Here is a 13,406-nt window from a genome sequence, read left to right as displayed (position 1 = left end):
TCAAAGGGTGGCTACTTTGATTTGTTTAATACTTTTTTGGTTACTACATGATTCCATATTTGTTATTTCAGAATATTTGATGTCTTCACTATTATTCAACAATGTAGAAAATAGTAAAAAATAAAGGAATAAGTAGGTGTCCAAATTTTTGATTGGTGCTGTATATATTTCCTGTCACGCCCTGGTCTTAGTATTTTGTGTTTTCTTTATTATTTTGGTCAGGCCAGGGTGTGACATGGGTTTATTATCTGGTGTGTTTTGTCTTGTTTTTTTTTGTAGGTATTGGGATTGTGAATTAGTAGGGATATCTAGAAAAGTCTATGGTTGACTGAAGTGGTTCTCAATCAGAGGCAGGTGTTTATCATTGTCTCTGATTGGGAACCATATTTAGGCAGCCATATTCTTTGAGTGTTTCGTGGGTGATTGTTCCTGTCTCTGTGTTAGTTTGCACCAGTTTAGGCTGTTTCGGTTTTCACGGTACGTTTATTGTTTTTGTATTGATCGTGTTTCATCTTCATTAAAAGATGTATCTGAATAACCACGCCGCATTTTGGTCCGACTCTCCTTCACCTCAAGAAAACCATAACATTTCCAAAGAAGTGTGGATCACCATTATTTGGACCGTATAGATTAATGAGCAATATCTGTTTCACCATAATGAGATACAAGTTTAAATTCTATTTATTATAACATGTTTGTAAACTTACCATTCAAAAGTATGATTGAGTGTCCATATAGCTGTACCTTGATATTTGCATTGCTGCTAAGTAAACCTCCGATTGTTCTCCACTATTCCACCTGCTAAAACCTTCCCCTGTCCCTCTGGGGCCTCATATAAAAACAGACTTATGATCCATTTTGATCTTAAGTACGATTTACGCAGAAAACCATGCGTAAGTAGTGTTGATGTTCAAATACTGGAGAGTCGAGACCAAATCACGGACGCTGGACAGAGTGGATTTCAGTTGTAACAAAAGGCAGTTTTAATGAGTCAAAAGATATCTTGTCCTGCAGTTTTACGTGCACGGACCTAGTTCATATAACTCATTAAGTGAGTCAGGTGAAAAAGGGACCTAGACATTGGTCACAGCAGATTTTATACATGGAATATGTAGGTGGAGTCTTGTCGTGTTGGTCTTCTGACTGGTCCCGAAGGGTTGGAGGCGGACCTGCTCTAGCCAGAGCAGGAGCCCCATTGGTGCACAGCAGAGTCTTGTTCTGAGCACCCGACCAGTAGAGGGGGGTGAGATGTGTGTTTATACAAGGAGATATTTGTGTGTCAGGAAATCTGATACAGGAGAGCAGAGGGGGTCGTGAAAGAAGAGAACAGAGGGGTCAGTTTTATGGCTGGGTGTATGTGTTCTTGCGATGGAATGTCTTTGTTTCCTGGGGTGGTAAGACAACAGAGCTGAGGGGGGGTAGTTTTATTGCTGGGTGAGTGAGCTGGTTCCTGTTTTAGCAGGGGTACGCAAGATGATTTGAGTCAGGCGGTTTGGCTTGGCGCTGTATAATATATGAGCTATGTGTATGAATGTTTACATATGACAGTAGTTATTTATAAAACCTTACTTTGTAGTGGAAATGATCTTATCTCTAAGAAAAGTCTAGACTTCACGTAAGTGATTTTCCTGCTGGTCATGTTTGGCTATCCTTTTTTTCCCCCCCATCAGCCTCGGTCTTGCTGCCCCACCTCGTTCACTGCAGCGGCGACACACTCCCAAGCTACCCGTTTGGCTTTGTTTGTCAACCCACTATTTTGTCCACCGAATAATACGTGTTGCCTAACCACAATCTCCTTTACGGTCGCTGTGATCTCGTCTTCCAAAAAGCTTGATTTTCTCATGTGGTCCATGGCGATTCCTGACTAAATCCTCATTTGTGTTAGCATTCTATAAGGGGAATCGCTGATTGTAAGGCACGTTCAGGTGCCATCAATTTTAAGTTAATTTGAGATTGATATATCACAGGTACGTAAATTACAAATGGGCTTCTTACAACCTGCTTAAGGAACTTTTTTAATGTTCAGTATCTATTATGAATCAAACGTAAGCACACTGTCGGAAATGAGCTTACAACTAAGTTCAAGTATAAATGTAAGATTTTTTTATTTTTATAAATGAGGTGCCTGGATCCTAGGGCCTTTGAAAGATTGGGACCCATCATTTGAAAAAAGCACACAATTCCACCCACAGAACAGTAGCAGATCAACCACCAAAATCCTTGCCAACGCCCTCACCTCGATTATATTATATACAGTTATAAGATACAAATAATGCATATCTTCATTTATTTCCACAATAAAAAAATATGCATAATAATGTAGGCAGTTCATGCTAAGGATTGTTACCTGTAACCAGGATTGCCATTACAACAATTACATTTTTGGCAAGCAATTATTTTGGCAAACAGTTATTGTGATTCATCCTATTTTGTCCTTAACATCATTACTCCACAGCAACAGATGTGGAATACACACACTCCCCACCCTTCCCCATAAACAACCACAAGCTCAGATGTTCAAGTTGTTCCATTCCTGAGTCCAATTCAAGAAAGGACTTGATGTGCGAATGCATTTACAGTTGTAGCAGTTTGAGAGTCATTCAAGATTTTGCAATAATGGGGATATTTCATTAACCAATGTCAAGTCCTAGCTGATGGAGATCTGATACACACCATACACGTCTCCCGATGTGACCATTTCCCCAAGCATTTCTGTGCAGTTCTTTGATTATTTTGTGCTATCAGGGCCACAATAATTTGCCCCCTCTCTGACTGTATGACCCCTGCCCCATGGGTTACTGTAGCTAGTGTTGCCAGCACTGTCACTACCTGGGTGTGGGCACCTCACCGGAATTCCCACCGCTAGGTGCAAGGTCATCAATGTTCTCATTAGCAGCTCTGAGAAATTCCTTGTATATTATGCTCACCAATCCAGGGGCTTTGGATTTGTAAGACCAACCCTGCAAGACAGGCTCAAAATCTTAAGGGGGCGGTGCTGCTTTAGTGGGTCTCTTACCGCATTTATCTTTCTGTCTTGTCTGTGTTTAGCCTACTTGCAGTAAGCCTATAAAACAGATAATGTCTTCTCAGTGTATGGGTCCTTATAATGTATTTTTAAAAACATACATTCGTCCTTCCTAACTCAGTTGCTGGATAGGAAGGAAACCACTCAGGTATTTCACCAAGAGGCCAATGGAGACTAAAGCCATTCAACTCTGACTGTTTTAATCGCTTAATAAAAGTAAAAAAACTGCAAAAAAACTTGGCATTTTTTAAAAACGTCCTGAGAGTAATGTTTGGTGCAAATCCAATACAACACATCACTGAGTACCACTTAATTTTCAAGCATGGTAGTGGCTTGCTCATGTAATGGGTATGCTTGAGCTAAGCACAGGAAAATCCTAGAGAAAAACCTGCTTCAGTGTGCTTTCCAACAACACTGGGAGACAAATGCATCTTTCAAATTCATAACATGTAATTGACTTACATAAATTAGACATTTCTGTATTTCATTCTCAATAAATGTGCAATAAATTATTAAAATCTATACATTGACAGCTTTATTATAGTAATACCAACTAAATTAACAGTAAATTAAGATTCAAGCTGTAAAAAAAGGGGAGGAAATTATGAGACAGCGTACAGCTGAACCAGTAAAAAAATGTTTAAAAAAAGCAAGATCTTTCACATTCTATGTTATGGTTGGCAAGTCAGTATACACCCCTCGTGTAATGTATGATAAGAGGCAGCATACAGTTGAATTGTAGAATATAGCAAACCAATGGTGCAACAATTCAAAATGCCCTTAATGGAGGGTACAAGAGCAAATACACCAAACATTAGGAACACCTTCCTAATATTGTGTTGCAGCCCCCCCCTTTTGCCCTCAGAACAGTCTCAATTCACGGGGGCATAGACTTTACAAAGTGTCGAAAGCATTCCACAGGGATGATGGCCCATGTTGACCAATGCTTCCCACAGTTGTGTCAAATTCGTTGGATATCCTTTTGGGTGGTGGACCAATATTGATACACACATGGAAAACTTAGCAGCTTTGCAGTTCTTGACACAAACCGTTGCGCCTGGCCCCATACTACCAAACCCCGTTCAAAGGCACAAATCTTTTGTCTTGCCCATTTACCCTCTGAATGGCACACATACACAATCCATGTCTCAAGACTTAAAAATCCTTAATCTCTACACTGATTGAAGTGGATTTAACAAGTGACATCAATACGGGTTCATAGCTTTCACCTAGATAAACCTGGTCAGTCTACCATGGAAAGATCAGGTGTTCTTAATGTTTTGTATACTTCATCTCTTCAAACATTTTTGCTTTAAAAATCTAAATCTTCAGTCAATGTTTTGACCAACAGCAGTTTTACAATAAAATCCAGAATTACCTGAAATGCTTTAACCAGGAGGATATACAAGAAAATAAGGGTGAGGAAAAAGCTTCAAACGCAACGCCTCAAAAAAGAGCAGACACTGTCAAAACATTTTGAAAATAGCATCAAAATTACCATAGGACAAAATACTGTATGTTCAAACCCCTGACTATTACAGGAAAGTAGTGCACAACAATAAATTAAAGATACCTGGTAAATAACACAAAAGATACACAGGTTTCGTAATACACAACTCCATATATTAAAATATATATTAACCATTTGGCAGATAGAAGATTAATCTTCACATGTCTGAAAGCACAATTGTTTACTGACAGCCCAGCTATCATCGAGAAGAACAGAGAGAGTAGGGGTAGCACTCTGCTAAGACCCCAGACTGTCTGTACAGGTAGCTCTAGTCCCTCAGCCATTTCAAAAACCTATTTTATTGCAGCACAAGTTAATCTAACTCTGCAAAAGACTTCCATAGTTTTATACATCCCAATGAGACTCAGTCTGTCAGGAATGATTGTTTCAACGCAAAAAGGCTACAGCTAGCTAATGCTAACACTGAAGAGGTTTTAGCATCACTGAGCCTATGCAGATGGCACTGATCGAAAGCCCCGAAATAAAATAACTAAAAATAAAAGCATAGTCTCTGTGGTTTAACTGGAATCAAAAGAATGTCAACTGATTTCTATCCTAAACACGGTTGTTTACTGAGTCTTTACTAAACAGCGTCACAATCCACTCCCTCTGTTTTATATGAGACTGCTGGGAACCTATGAAGAGCTCCGTTTATCTACTAGACAGTGATGAATGTGAAATTGAGGTCTTGACTTTTCCACATTTTGTTAAGTTGTAGCCATATTGTAAAATGTATGAAATGAATTGATTACCTCAATCTACACACAATACCCCATAATGACAAAGCGAAAACAGGTTAAGAAATTTAATAAAAACAAAAATACCTTATTTACACAAGTATTCAGACCCTTTGCTATGAGACTCGAAATTGAGCTCAGGTGCATCCTGTTTCCATTGATCATCCTTGAGATGTTTCTACAACTTGATTGGAGTCCACCTATGGTAAATTCAATTGATTTGATAAAGGCACACACCGGTCTATATAAGGTCACACAATTGACAGTGCAAGTCAGAGCGAAAACCAAGCCATGAAGTCGAAGGAATTGTCCGTGGCAAGGACTAGGGGAAGGGTACCAAAACCATTCTGCAGCATTGAAGGTCCCCAAGAACAGTGGCCATTCTTTCCTAAAAATCGAAGAAGCTTGGAACCACCAAGACTCTTCCTAGAGCTGACCGCCCGGCCAAACTGAGCAATCGGGGGAGAATGGCCTTGGTTAGGGAGGTGACCAAGTACACGATGGTTACTCTGACAGTGCTCCAGAGTCCCTCTGTGGAGATGGTTATCCTTCTGGAAGGTTCTCCCATCTGTGCTGCACTCTACCAAATCAGGCCTTTACAGTAGAGTGGCCAGATGGAAGCAAGATTCTCGGGTCTGATGAAAGCAAGATTGAACTCTTTGACCAGCATGCCAAGCGTCACATCTGGAGGAAACCTGGCACCATCAGCGGCAGGGACTGGGAGACTAGTCAGGATCGAGGGAAAGATGAACAGAGAAAAGTACAGAGATCCTTGATGAAAACCTGCTCCAGAGTGCTCAGGACTTCAGACTGAGGCGAAGGTTCACCTTCCAACAGGACAATGACCCTAAGCACACAGCCAAGACAGTGAAGGAGTGGTTACGGTCAAGTCTCTGAATGTCCTTGAGAGGCCCAGCCAGAGCCCGGACTTCAACCTGATCATCTCTGGAGACTTGAAAATAGCTGTGCAGTGACGATCCCCATCCAACCTGATAGAGCTTGAGAGTATCTGCAGAGAAGAATGGGAGAAACTCCCCAAATACAGGTGTGCCAAGAAGATACCCAAGAAGACTCAATGCTGTAATCGCTGCCAAAGATGCTTCAATAAAGTACTGAGCAAAGGGTCTGAATACTTATGTAAATGTGATATTTTCAAAAATGGTTTGCTTTGTCATTATGGGGTATGGTGTGTAGCTTGATGAGGGGGGGAAACTATTTAGTCAATTTTAGAATAAGGCTGTAATGTAACAAAATGTGGAAAAAGTCAAGGGGTCTGAATACTTTCCGAATGCATTGTAAGTACTAACTTGTTGCTCTTAAAATACAAGTTGATATTCAAGGCCTGTTTAATATGATGTCTAAAGCTCAACTATCAGCCATTTTCACTTGATAAAGGTTTTTGAACCCCTATAAGTGCCATTTCCTGCAATCTAGAGCAAAAACAGTTGCGGTATATGATAACTTTATTTGTTAAGTATTTTATTTCTCAAAGTGGCGCAGCTAGTTCACAAGGTGGTGCAGCGCTCCTCTTACAATCTTTGGGGAGAACCCTTCAGTCAGTGCTTAAAGGAACAACCACTAGTGCTCCTGCTCAGTGACAGTGTGGTTGAGTGCTTGGGTTGGGTTGGTCTGCTCGTGAATTTGGTCAGTGTGGTCAGCTCAGGGATCACATGCAGTCCACCACGTTGCTGGAGCCCTGGCCCACGTCTCTGATCTGGCTGATGTGAGAGGAGCAGACAGCCACTCCTGCGCCGGCCCGACAGTGAGACACCGACCCCACCAGCTGCCACCTGAGGACACACACACACACACACAGATCAATATAAACGTCAACATCAGACTAGCTGCTATAAAATGTAGAATTTCCTTTCAACTGTAAAAAAACAAACAGGATACTATAAACGGTGTCCAGTGTACAGGTGGTGGTCTAGTAGGCCAGAGATACTCTTTTATAAAATGGGTTCGCATGATTTAGCTGACCCGATACAACCCATATGTCTCACCTGAACAGAACCCCTTCCCATCCAGCTCCAGCTCACCTGTTCATACGGGGGTCAAAGGCTTCCACTGTGTTGAGGTAGATGTTCCCGTTGTGACCTCCGACCGCAAACACGCAACCCATAACCGTGGCCACACCCACTCCGCCCCGGGGCGTGGTCAGCTCAGAGATGTAGTCCCAGCGACTCAGACGGGGGTCAAAACGCTCCACAGAACTCAGCGGGGAGTTGTCATCAAAACCACCTGACAGCGCAGACAGACCGAAAGACAGAATCAAATATAAGCCTAAGTTGTACTCTTGAAAAGCTGGCTCAGTTGGTAAGAGTGTGGTGCTAGAAACGCCAAGGTTGTGGGTTGAATTCCCACAGGGATCACAAACATACTAATCTATGCACTCACTGTAAATTGCTTTGAATAACAGAGTCTAAGTCACATATCAATCCACAGTGTGATATCTTGTTTAAGTCTTGAATAGCATTATGCAGTCAGTGAAGCTGCAGACATTCAATAAAGAGCTACTCCATCCACTGAGGTCAATGCATAGACTGAGGTTATCAGTAGCTTTTCCTCCTCCAAACACACCAATGCTGACTCATGCAAACTAGGGTCAGCTAAAAGTCAGGCCAGAGCTCTGAAACAGCTTTAGATGATTCTTCAAATTCAGCAACACAATAAAATTACCCCATCCATATGGATCGCTTTTAATTCGCAACCAACTTGACAAAACAATAACTTTTCTCCCTCCTGTTTCATGTTTACAAGCCAACAACTATTGTGTGTAGTGGTGTGCGAGTGGGGGGGAACATGTGACCCATAGCAATAAGCAGCCAGTAGAATGATGTGAAGTATGAGAAGAAGGTTTTGTTTCCAATGATGTGGTGAATCGATATGTGGTCGTTTTACCTACTTTGATTGAATGCACGGATTGTAAGTAGAGGTCGACCAATTAATCGGAATGGCCGATTAATTGGGGCCGATTTCAAGTTCTCACCGATTTGGCCGATTTTCTTTTTTTACACCTTTATTTAATCTTTATTTGACTAGGCAAGTCAGTTATGAACACATTCTTATTTTCAATGACGGCCTTGGAACGGTGGGTTAACTGCCTCGTTCAGGGGCAGAACGACAGATTTTCACCATGTCAGCTCGGGGATCCAATCTTGCAACCTTACTGTTAACTAGCCCAACGCTATAACCACCTGCCTCTCGAGACTGCTTGTTACGCGAATGCAGTAAGCCAAGGTAAGTTGCTAGCTAGCATTAAACTTATAAAAAACAATCAATCAATCATAATCACTAGTTAACTACACATGGTTGATGATATTACTAGTTTATCTAGAGTGTCCTGCGTTGCATATAATCTGACTGAGCATACAAGAATACAAGTATCTGACTGGGCGGTGGTAGGCAGCAGCAGGCTCGTAAGCATTCATTCAAACAGCACTTTCGTGCGTTTTGCCAGCAGCTCTTAGTTGTGCGTCAAGCATTGTGCTGTTTATGACTTCAAGCCTATCAACTCCCGAGATGAAGCTGGTGTAACCGATGTGAAATGGCTAGCTAGTTAGCGGGGTGCGCGCTAATAGCATTTCAAACGTCACTCGCTCTGAGACTTGGAGTGGTTGTTCCCCTTGCTCTGCATGGGTAACGCTGCTTCGAGGGTGGCTGTTGTCGTTGTGTTCCTGGTTCGAGCCCAGGGAGGAGCAAGGAGAGGGATGGAAGCTATACTGTTACACTGGCAATACTAAAGTGCCTATAAGAACATCCAATAGTCAAAGGTTAATGAAATACAAATGGTATAGAGGGAAATATAATAATATAATTACAACCTAAAACGTCTTACCTGGGAATATTGAAGACTCCTGTTAAAAGGAACCACCAGCTTTCATATGTTCTCATGTTCTGAGCAAGGAACTGAAACGTTAGCTTTCTTACATGGCACATATTGCACTTTTACTTTCTTCTCCAACACTTTTGTTTTTGCATTATTTAAACGAAATTGAACATGTTTCATTATTTATTTGAGGCTAAATTGATTTTGATGTATTAAGTTAAAATAAGTGCTCATTCAGTATTGTTGTAATTGTCATTATTACAAATAAATAAATATTTAATCGGTATCGGCTTTTTTGGTCCTCCAATAATCAGTATCGGCGTTGAAAAATCATAATCGGTCGACCTCTAATTGTAAGTCACTCTGGATAAGACCATTGGCTAAACAGTAAACATGTCATCCCCCACAAATTATGCAGCGCCCTCTCAGGCAGATGGGCCAATTAGTGACAATTATTGAACAGAACAGGAGAAGTGCTTGTTCAAAGTACAGAATTCAAGTCGATTACCCTTAGCGTCCCCCCTTGGGCAAATCAGTGTACTTTTGTAAATGCCAGCTCTCTACTGCATGATGTATCATTCACTCAAGTTTCATTAAAAAAAAATGATATATATATATATATATATATATATATATATTTTTTTTTTTATTTTTTTTATTTTAAATCGAGTCAGCTGGTGCCAGATATTGCGTGACTAACGTACATACAGAGACAGATCCACAGTCGTCGTCCCCCCCCCCCCCACGATTACTAAAATGTAATTGCAGGGGTGTTGAGCCGTGTTCTTACCCACTACATAGAGACACCCGTTCAGCTCGCCGACTCCGTTCCCTGCCCGTCTCTGGCCCATCTCCCTGACCTCTGTCCACTTGTTGAGATGTGGGTCAAACCTCTCCACACTGGATAGAGAGGCCACACCGTCGTTACCGCCCACAGCATACACGTGATTCTGACAGGACAGGAGAGTGTTAACATAAAGGTCTAACTCTGACAGTGGAGGAGAGGATTAACCCATTGAGTTCCACCACGACACCAGTGTGATTTGGACTTCTAACCCCTTTTAAACATTGTGTGTTTGAGCTACAGACTTCTGGGTTGTACCATTGGATTCATCTAGTTCTGCTGCATCCATTAGTATGTGTGATTAACTAGGGCTGAGCTAGAGTGGCATTTGTGAGACAAGGACCTGGGGCCAGGTCAGAATGGTTTGAGCTACACATTAAAAACTACGAAAAGATGCACAAACATGCTCATGTAACTAATGATGCTCACAAGCTACACAAGAGTCGTTAGACGGTAATGGGTTCATCTACATAAAAGATCATAGGGAATCCAAGGACATAGTCTAAAATACTGTAATAAGATCACATAGTTGCTGTCAAACTCCACAAACTTGTCACTGACTAGTTGTATATTAATTTCCCACTGAGCAAACAATTTCTGTACCTTCATCTATCAGGGTGGACCTTATTTGTTTATTGACATTGGTCAATCAAACTCATGAATGCAACTGTTTATGTCAACTTGTTTTGTGTTCTACTTGAGCCCTGGTTGACCTGAAAAGAAAATGGTAAAACTCTTCATTGTGAGGCTAAATAGAGTAAGAAGGGCATGACATGCAGTTAAATGAAAGTCAGATAAATGAAAAGCAGATTTTTGCTGGGGTCTCTGGACTGATAGGGTTAACTGTTATTATGGCCTGTTATTATGCACACGAACACAGACTTCAAATCACTAACAGCCCGGGGGATAAAACCTCTTTACTCGATGTCAATGATAAAACAAATTGTTATAAAAGCATCTGAGGATGTCATGTGTGATGAGTGTATGTATAAATGTGATGTAACACCTGGGTCGTGTCAACTAGGCACAAAACAGGGAAGAACTATCGGAATGAAAGACACTTGTTTTCCGCTGCACAATGTTTTGAAAAATGTTGCTATGGTGTGCCCTAATGAACACTTGATCCATAATGTACTGAGCAAAAAAAGAAACGTCCTCTCACTGTCAACTGCGTTTATTTTCATCAAACCTAACGTGTAAATATTTGTATGAACATAACAAGATTAAACAACTGAGACAAAGTCCCACAGACGTGACGAACAGAAATGAAATAATGTGTCTCTGAACAAAGGGGGGGGGGGGCAAAATCAAAGTAACAGTCAGTATCTGTTACAGCATTAAGTACTGCAGTGCATCTCCTACTCATGGACTGCACCAGATTTGCCAGTTCTTGCTGTGAGATGTTACCATACTCTTCCACCAAGGCACCTGCAAGTTCCCGGATATTTCTGGGGGGGGAATGGCCCTAATCCACAACCTTCGATCCAACAGGTCCCAGACGTGCACAATGGGATTGAGATCCGGGTTCTTCGCTGGCCATGGCAGAACACTGACTTCCTGTCTTGCAGAAAATCACGCACAAAACGAGCAGTGTGGCTGGTGGCGTTGTCATGCTGGAGGGTCATGTCAGGATGAGCCTGCCGGAAGGGTACCACATGAGGGAGGAGGATGTCTTCCCTGTAACGCCCAGCGTTGACATTGCCTGCAATGACAACAAGCTCAGTCTGATGATGCTGTGACACACCGCCCCAGACCATGACGGACCCTCCACCTCCAAATCGATTCCGCTCCAGAGTACAGGCCTCGGTGTAACGCTCATTCCTTCGACGATAAATGCAAATCCAACCATCACTCCTGGTGAGACAAAACCACAAATCGCCAGTGAAGAGCACTTTTGCCAGTCCTGTCTGGTCCAGCAACGGTGGGATTGTGCCCATAAGCGACTTTGTTGCCGGTGATGTCTGGTGAGGACTTGCCTTACAACAGGCCTACAAGCCCTCAGTCCAGCCTATTGCCGACCGTCTGAGCACTGATGTAGGGAATGTGCGTTCCTGGTGTAACTCGGGCAGTTGTTGTTGCCATCCTGTACCTGTCCAGCAGGTGTGATGTTCAGATGTACCGATCCGGTGCAGGTGTTGTTACACGTGGTCTGCCACTGCGAGGACGATCAGCTGTCCGTCCTGTCTCCCTATAGTGCTGTCTTAGGCATCTCACAGTACGGACATTGCAATGTATTGCCCTGGCCACATCTGCAGTCCTCATGCCTCCTTGCAGCATGCCTAAGGCACGTTCACGCAGATGATGGACCCTGGGCATCTTTATTTTGCTGTTTTTCAGAGTCCGTAGAAAGGCCTCTCTAGTGTCCCAAGTTTTCATAACTGTGACCTTAATTGCTTACTGTCTGTAAGCTGTTAGTGTCTTCACGACCGTTCCACAGATGCATGTTCATTAATTGTTTATGGTTCAATGAACAAGCATGAGCAACAGTTTAAACCCTTTACAATGAAGATCTGTGAAGTTATTTGTATTTGTATTAATTATCTTAGAAAGACAGGGTCCTGAAAAAGGGACGTTTCTTTATTTGCTGAGTTTAGTATATGATCAGGTCTAGCCAGGTGTCTAGAGTGTCTTGTTCTCACCCCTAAGGCCACAGAGCCCACTCCACCTCTGGGCGTGTTCATGGGTGCCACAGCACTCCAGTGGTCGCTCTCGATGTCATATCTCTCTACATCGTTGAAACAGGAGTTGTCATCGAGACCACCGATGGCGTAGATAGGACCTTCCAGAGCTGCCAGAGCTATGCCTCTCCTTCACACAGCAATGAAAATAGTTCAGTATGAGTAGTATGAGTGTGAGTATAATTAGGTATCTTTTGGCTGTAAAACTACATTTCTACTTAATTTGCCTTTTGCCAGACTGTAATATACCTTTTAGTGTTCATGGAAGCTTTCATCATCCACTTGTTGGTGAGAGGATCAAACATCTCCATGTTGCCCAGGTGTTCACTACCATCATGGCCCCCTACTGCATACACTTTACCTGAGGAAGGATATAGTAAATAATGAATTGTTTTATGATCAAAAGCAACTTAGTCATACTTGCATACATTTTACATACAGGTGGTCCCAGGAAACAAACTCATTATCCCGTTGTTCCAAGCATCATGCTCTAACTTAGCTACAGAGGACCAAGATGAACACAAGCTTAAGGAACACAAGGAATGCTAGGTTAGGACTACTAGACCCTCATAACCAGACTATGCCTCCATATAAGACTGAACTCAACTGTGCAGGGGAAACAATCCTAACTATGGAAACCTCTATGGTTTAGGATGTAGAATTGATGGTAGGCTTACTGATCACATTCCAGGACAGGTACTGGTCAATGATTATATCTGGAATACCACAAATCCGACTTCCCTGAAAGTGTTTAAGAAAAGCTTCTAGTGTGGAATGAAACCA

General features: G+C 42.1%; 1 protein-coding gene across 3 annotated transcripts in view; it reads right to left on the bottom strand.

Moving 5' to 3' along the window:
* Positions 1 to 2,088: 2,088 nt before the first annotated feature.
* LOC109877940 (kelch-like protein 8) overlaps positions 2,089 to 13,406 on the bottom strand; it is a 35,521-nt gene continuing 24,203 nt past the window's right edge. For all 3 annotated transcript variants that reach the window (XM_031802830.1, XM_020470175.2, XM_031802829.1), the window contains exons 6-10: positions 12,873 to 12,984; positions 12,585 to 12,753; positions 9,892 to 10,051; positions 7,312 to 7,513; positions 2,089 to 7,062 (exon numbers count right to left, since the gene is read on the bottom strand). In XM_031802830.1, the coding sequence (XP_031658690.1) occupies positions 6,939 to 7,062; positions 7,312 to 7,513; positions 9,892 to 10,051; positions 12,585 to 12,753; positions 12,873 to 12,984 (767 nt within the window). In that variant the 3' untranslated portion in view covers positions 2,089 to 6,938. The remainder of the gene's footprint in view (positions 7,063 to 7,311; positions 7,514 to 9,891; positions 10,052 to 12,584; positions 12,754 to 12,872; positions 12,985 to 13,406) is intronic.

This window comes from Oncorhynchus kisutch, linkage group LG23 (assembly GCF_002021735.2).
Source record: "Oncorhynchus kisutch isolate 150728-3 linkage group LG23, Okis_V2, whole genome shotgun sequence".
In the NCBI taxonomy this organism is placed as follows: domain Eukaryota; kingdom Metazoa; phylum Chordata; class Actinopteri; order Salmoniformes; family Salmonidae; genus Oncorhynchus; species Oncorhynchus kisutch.
This window is presented reverse-complemented; position numbering and strand designations above follow the sequence as displayed.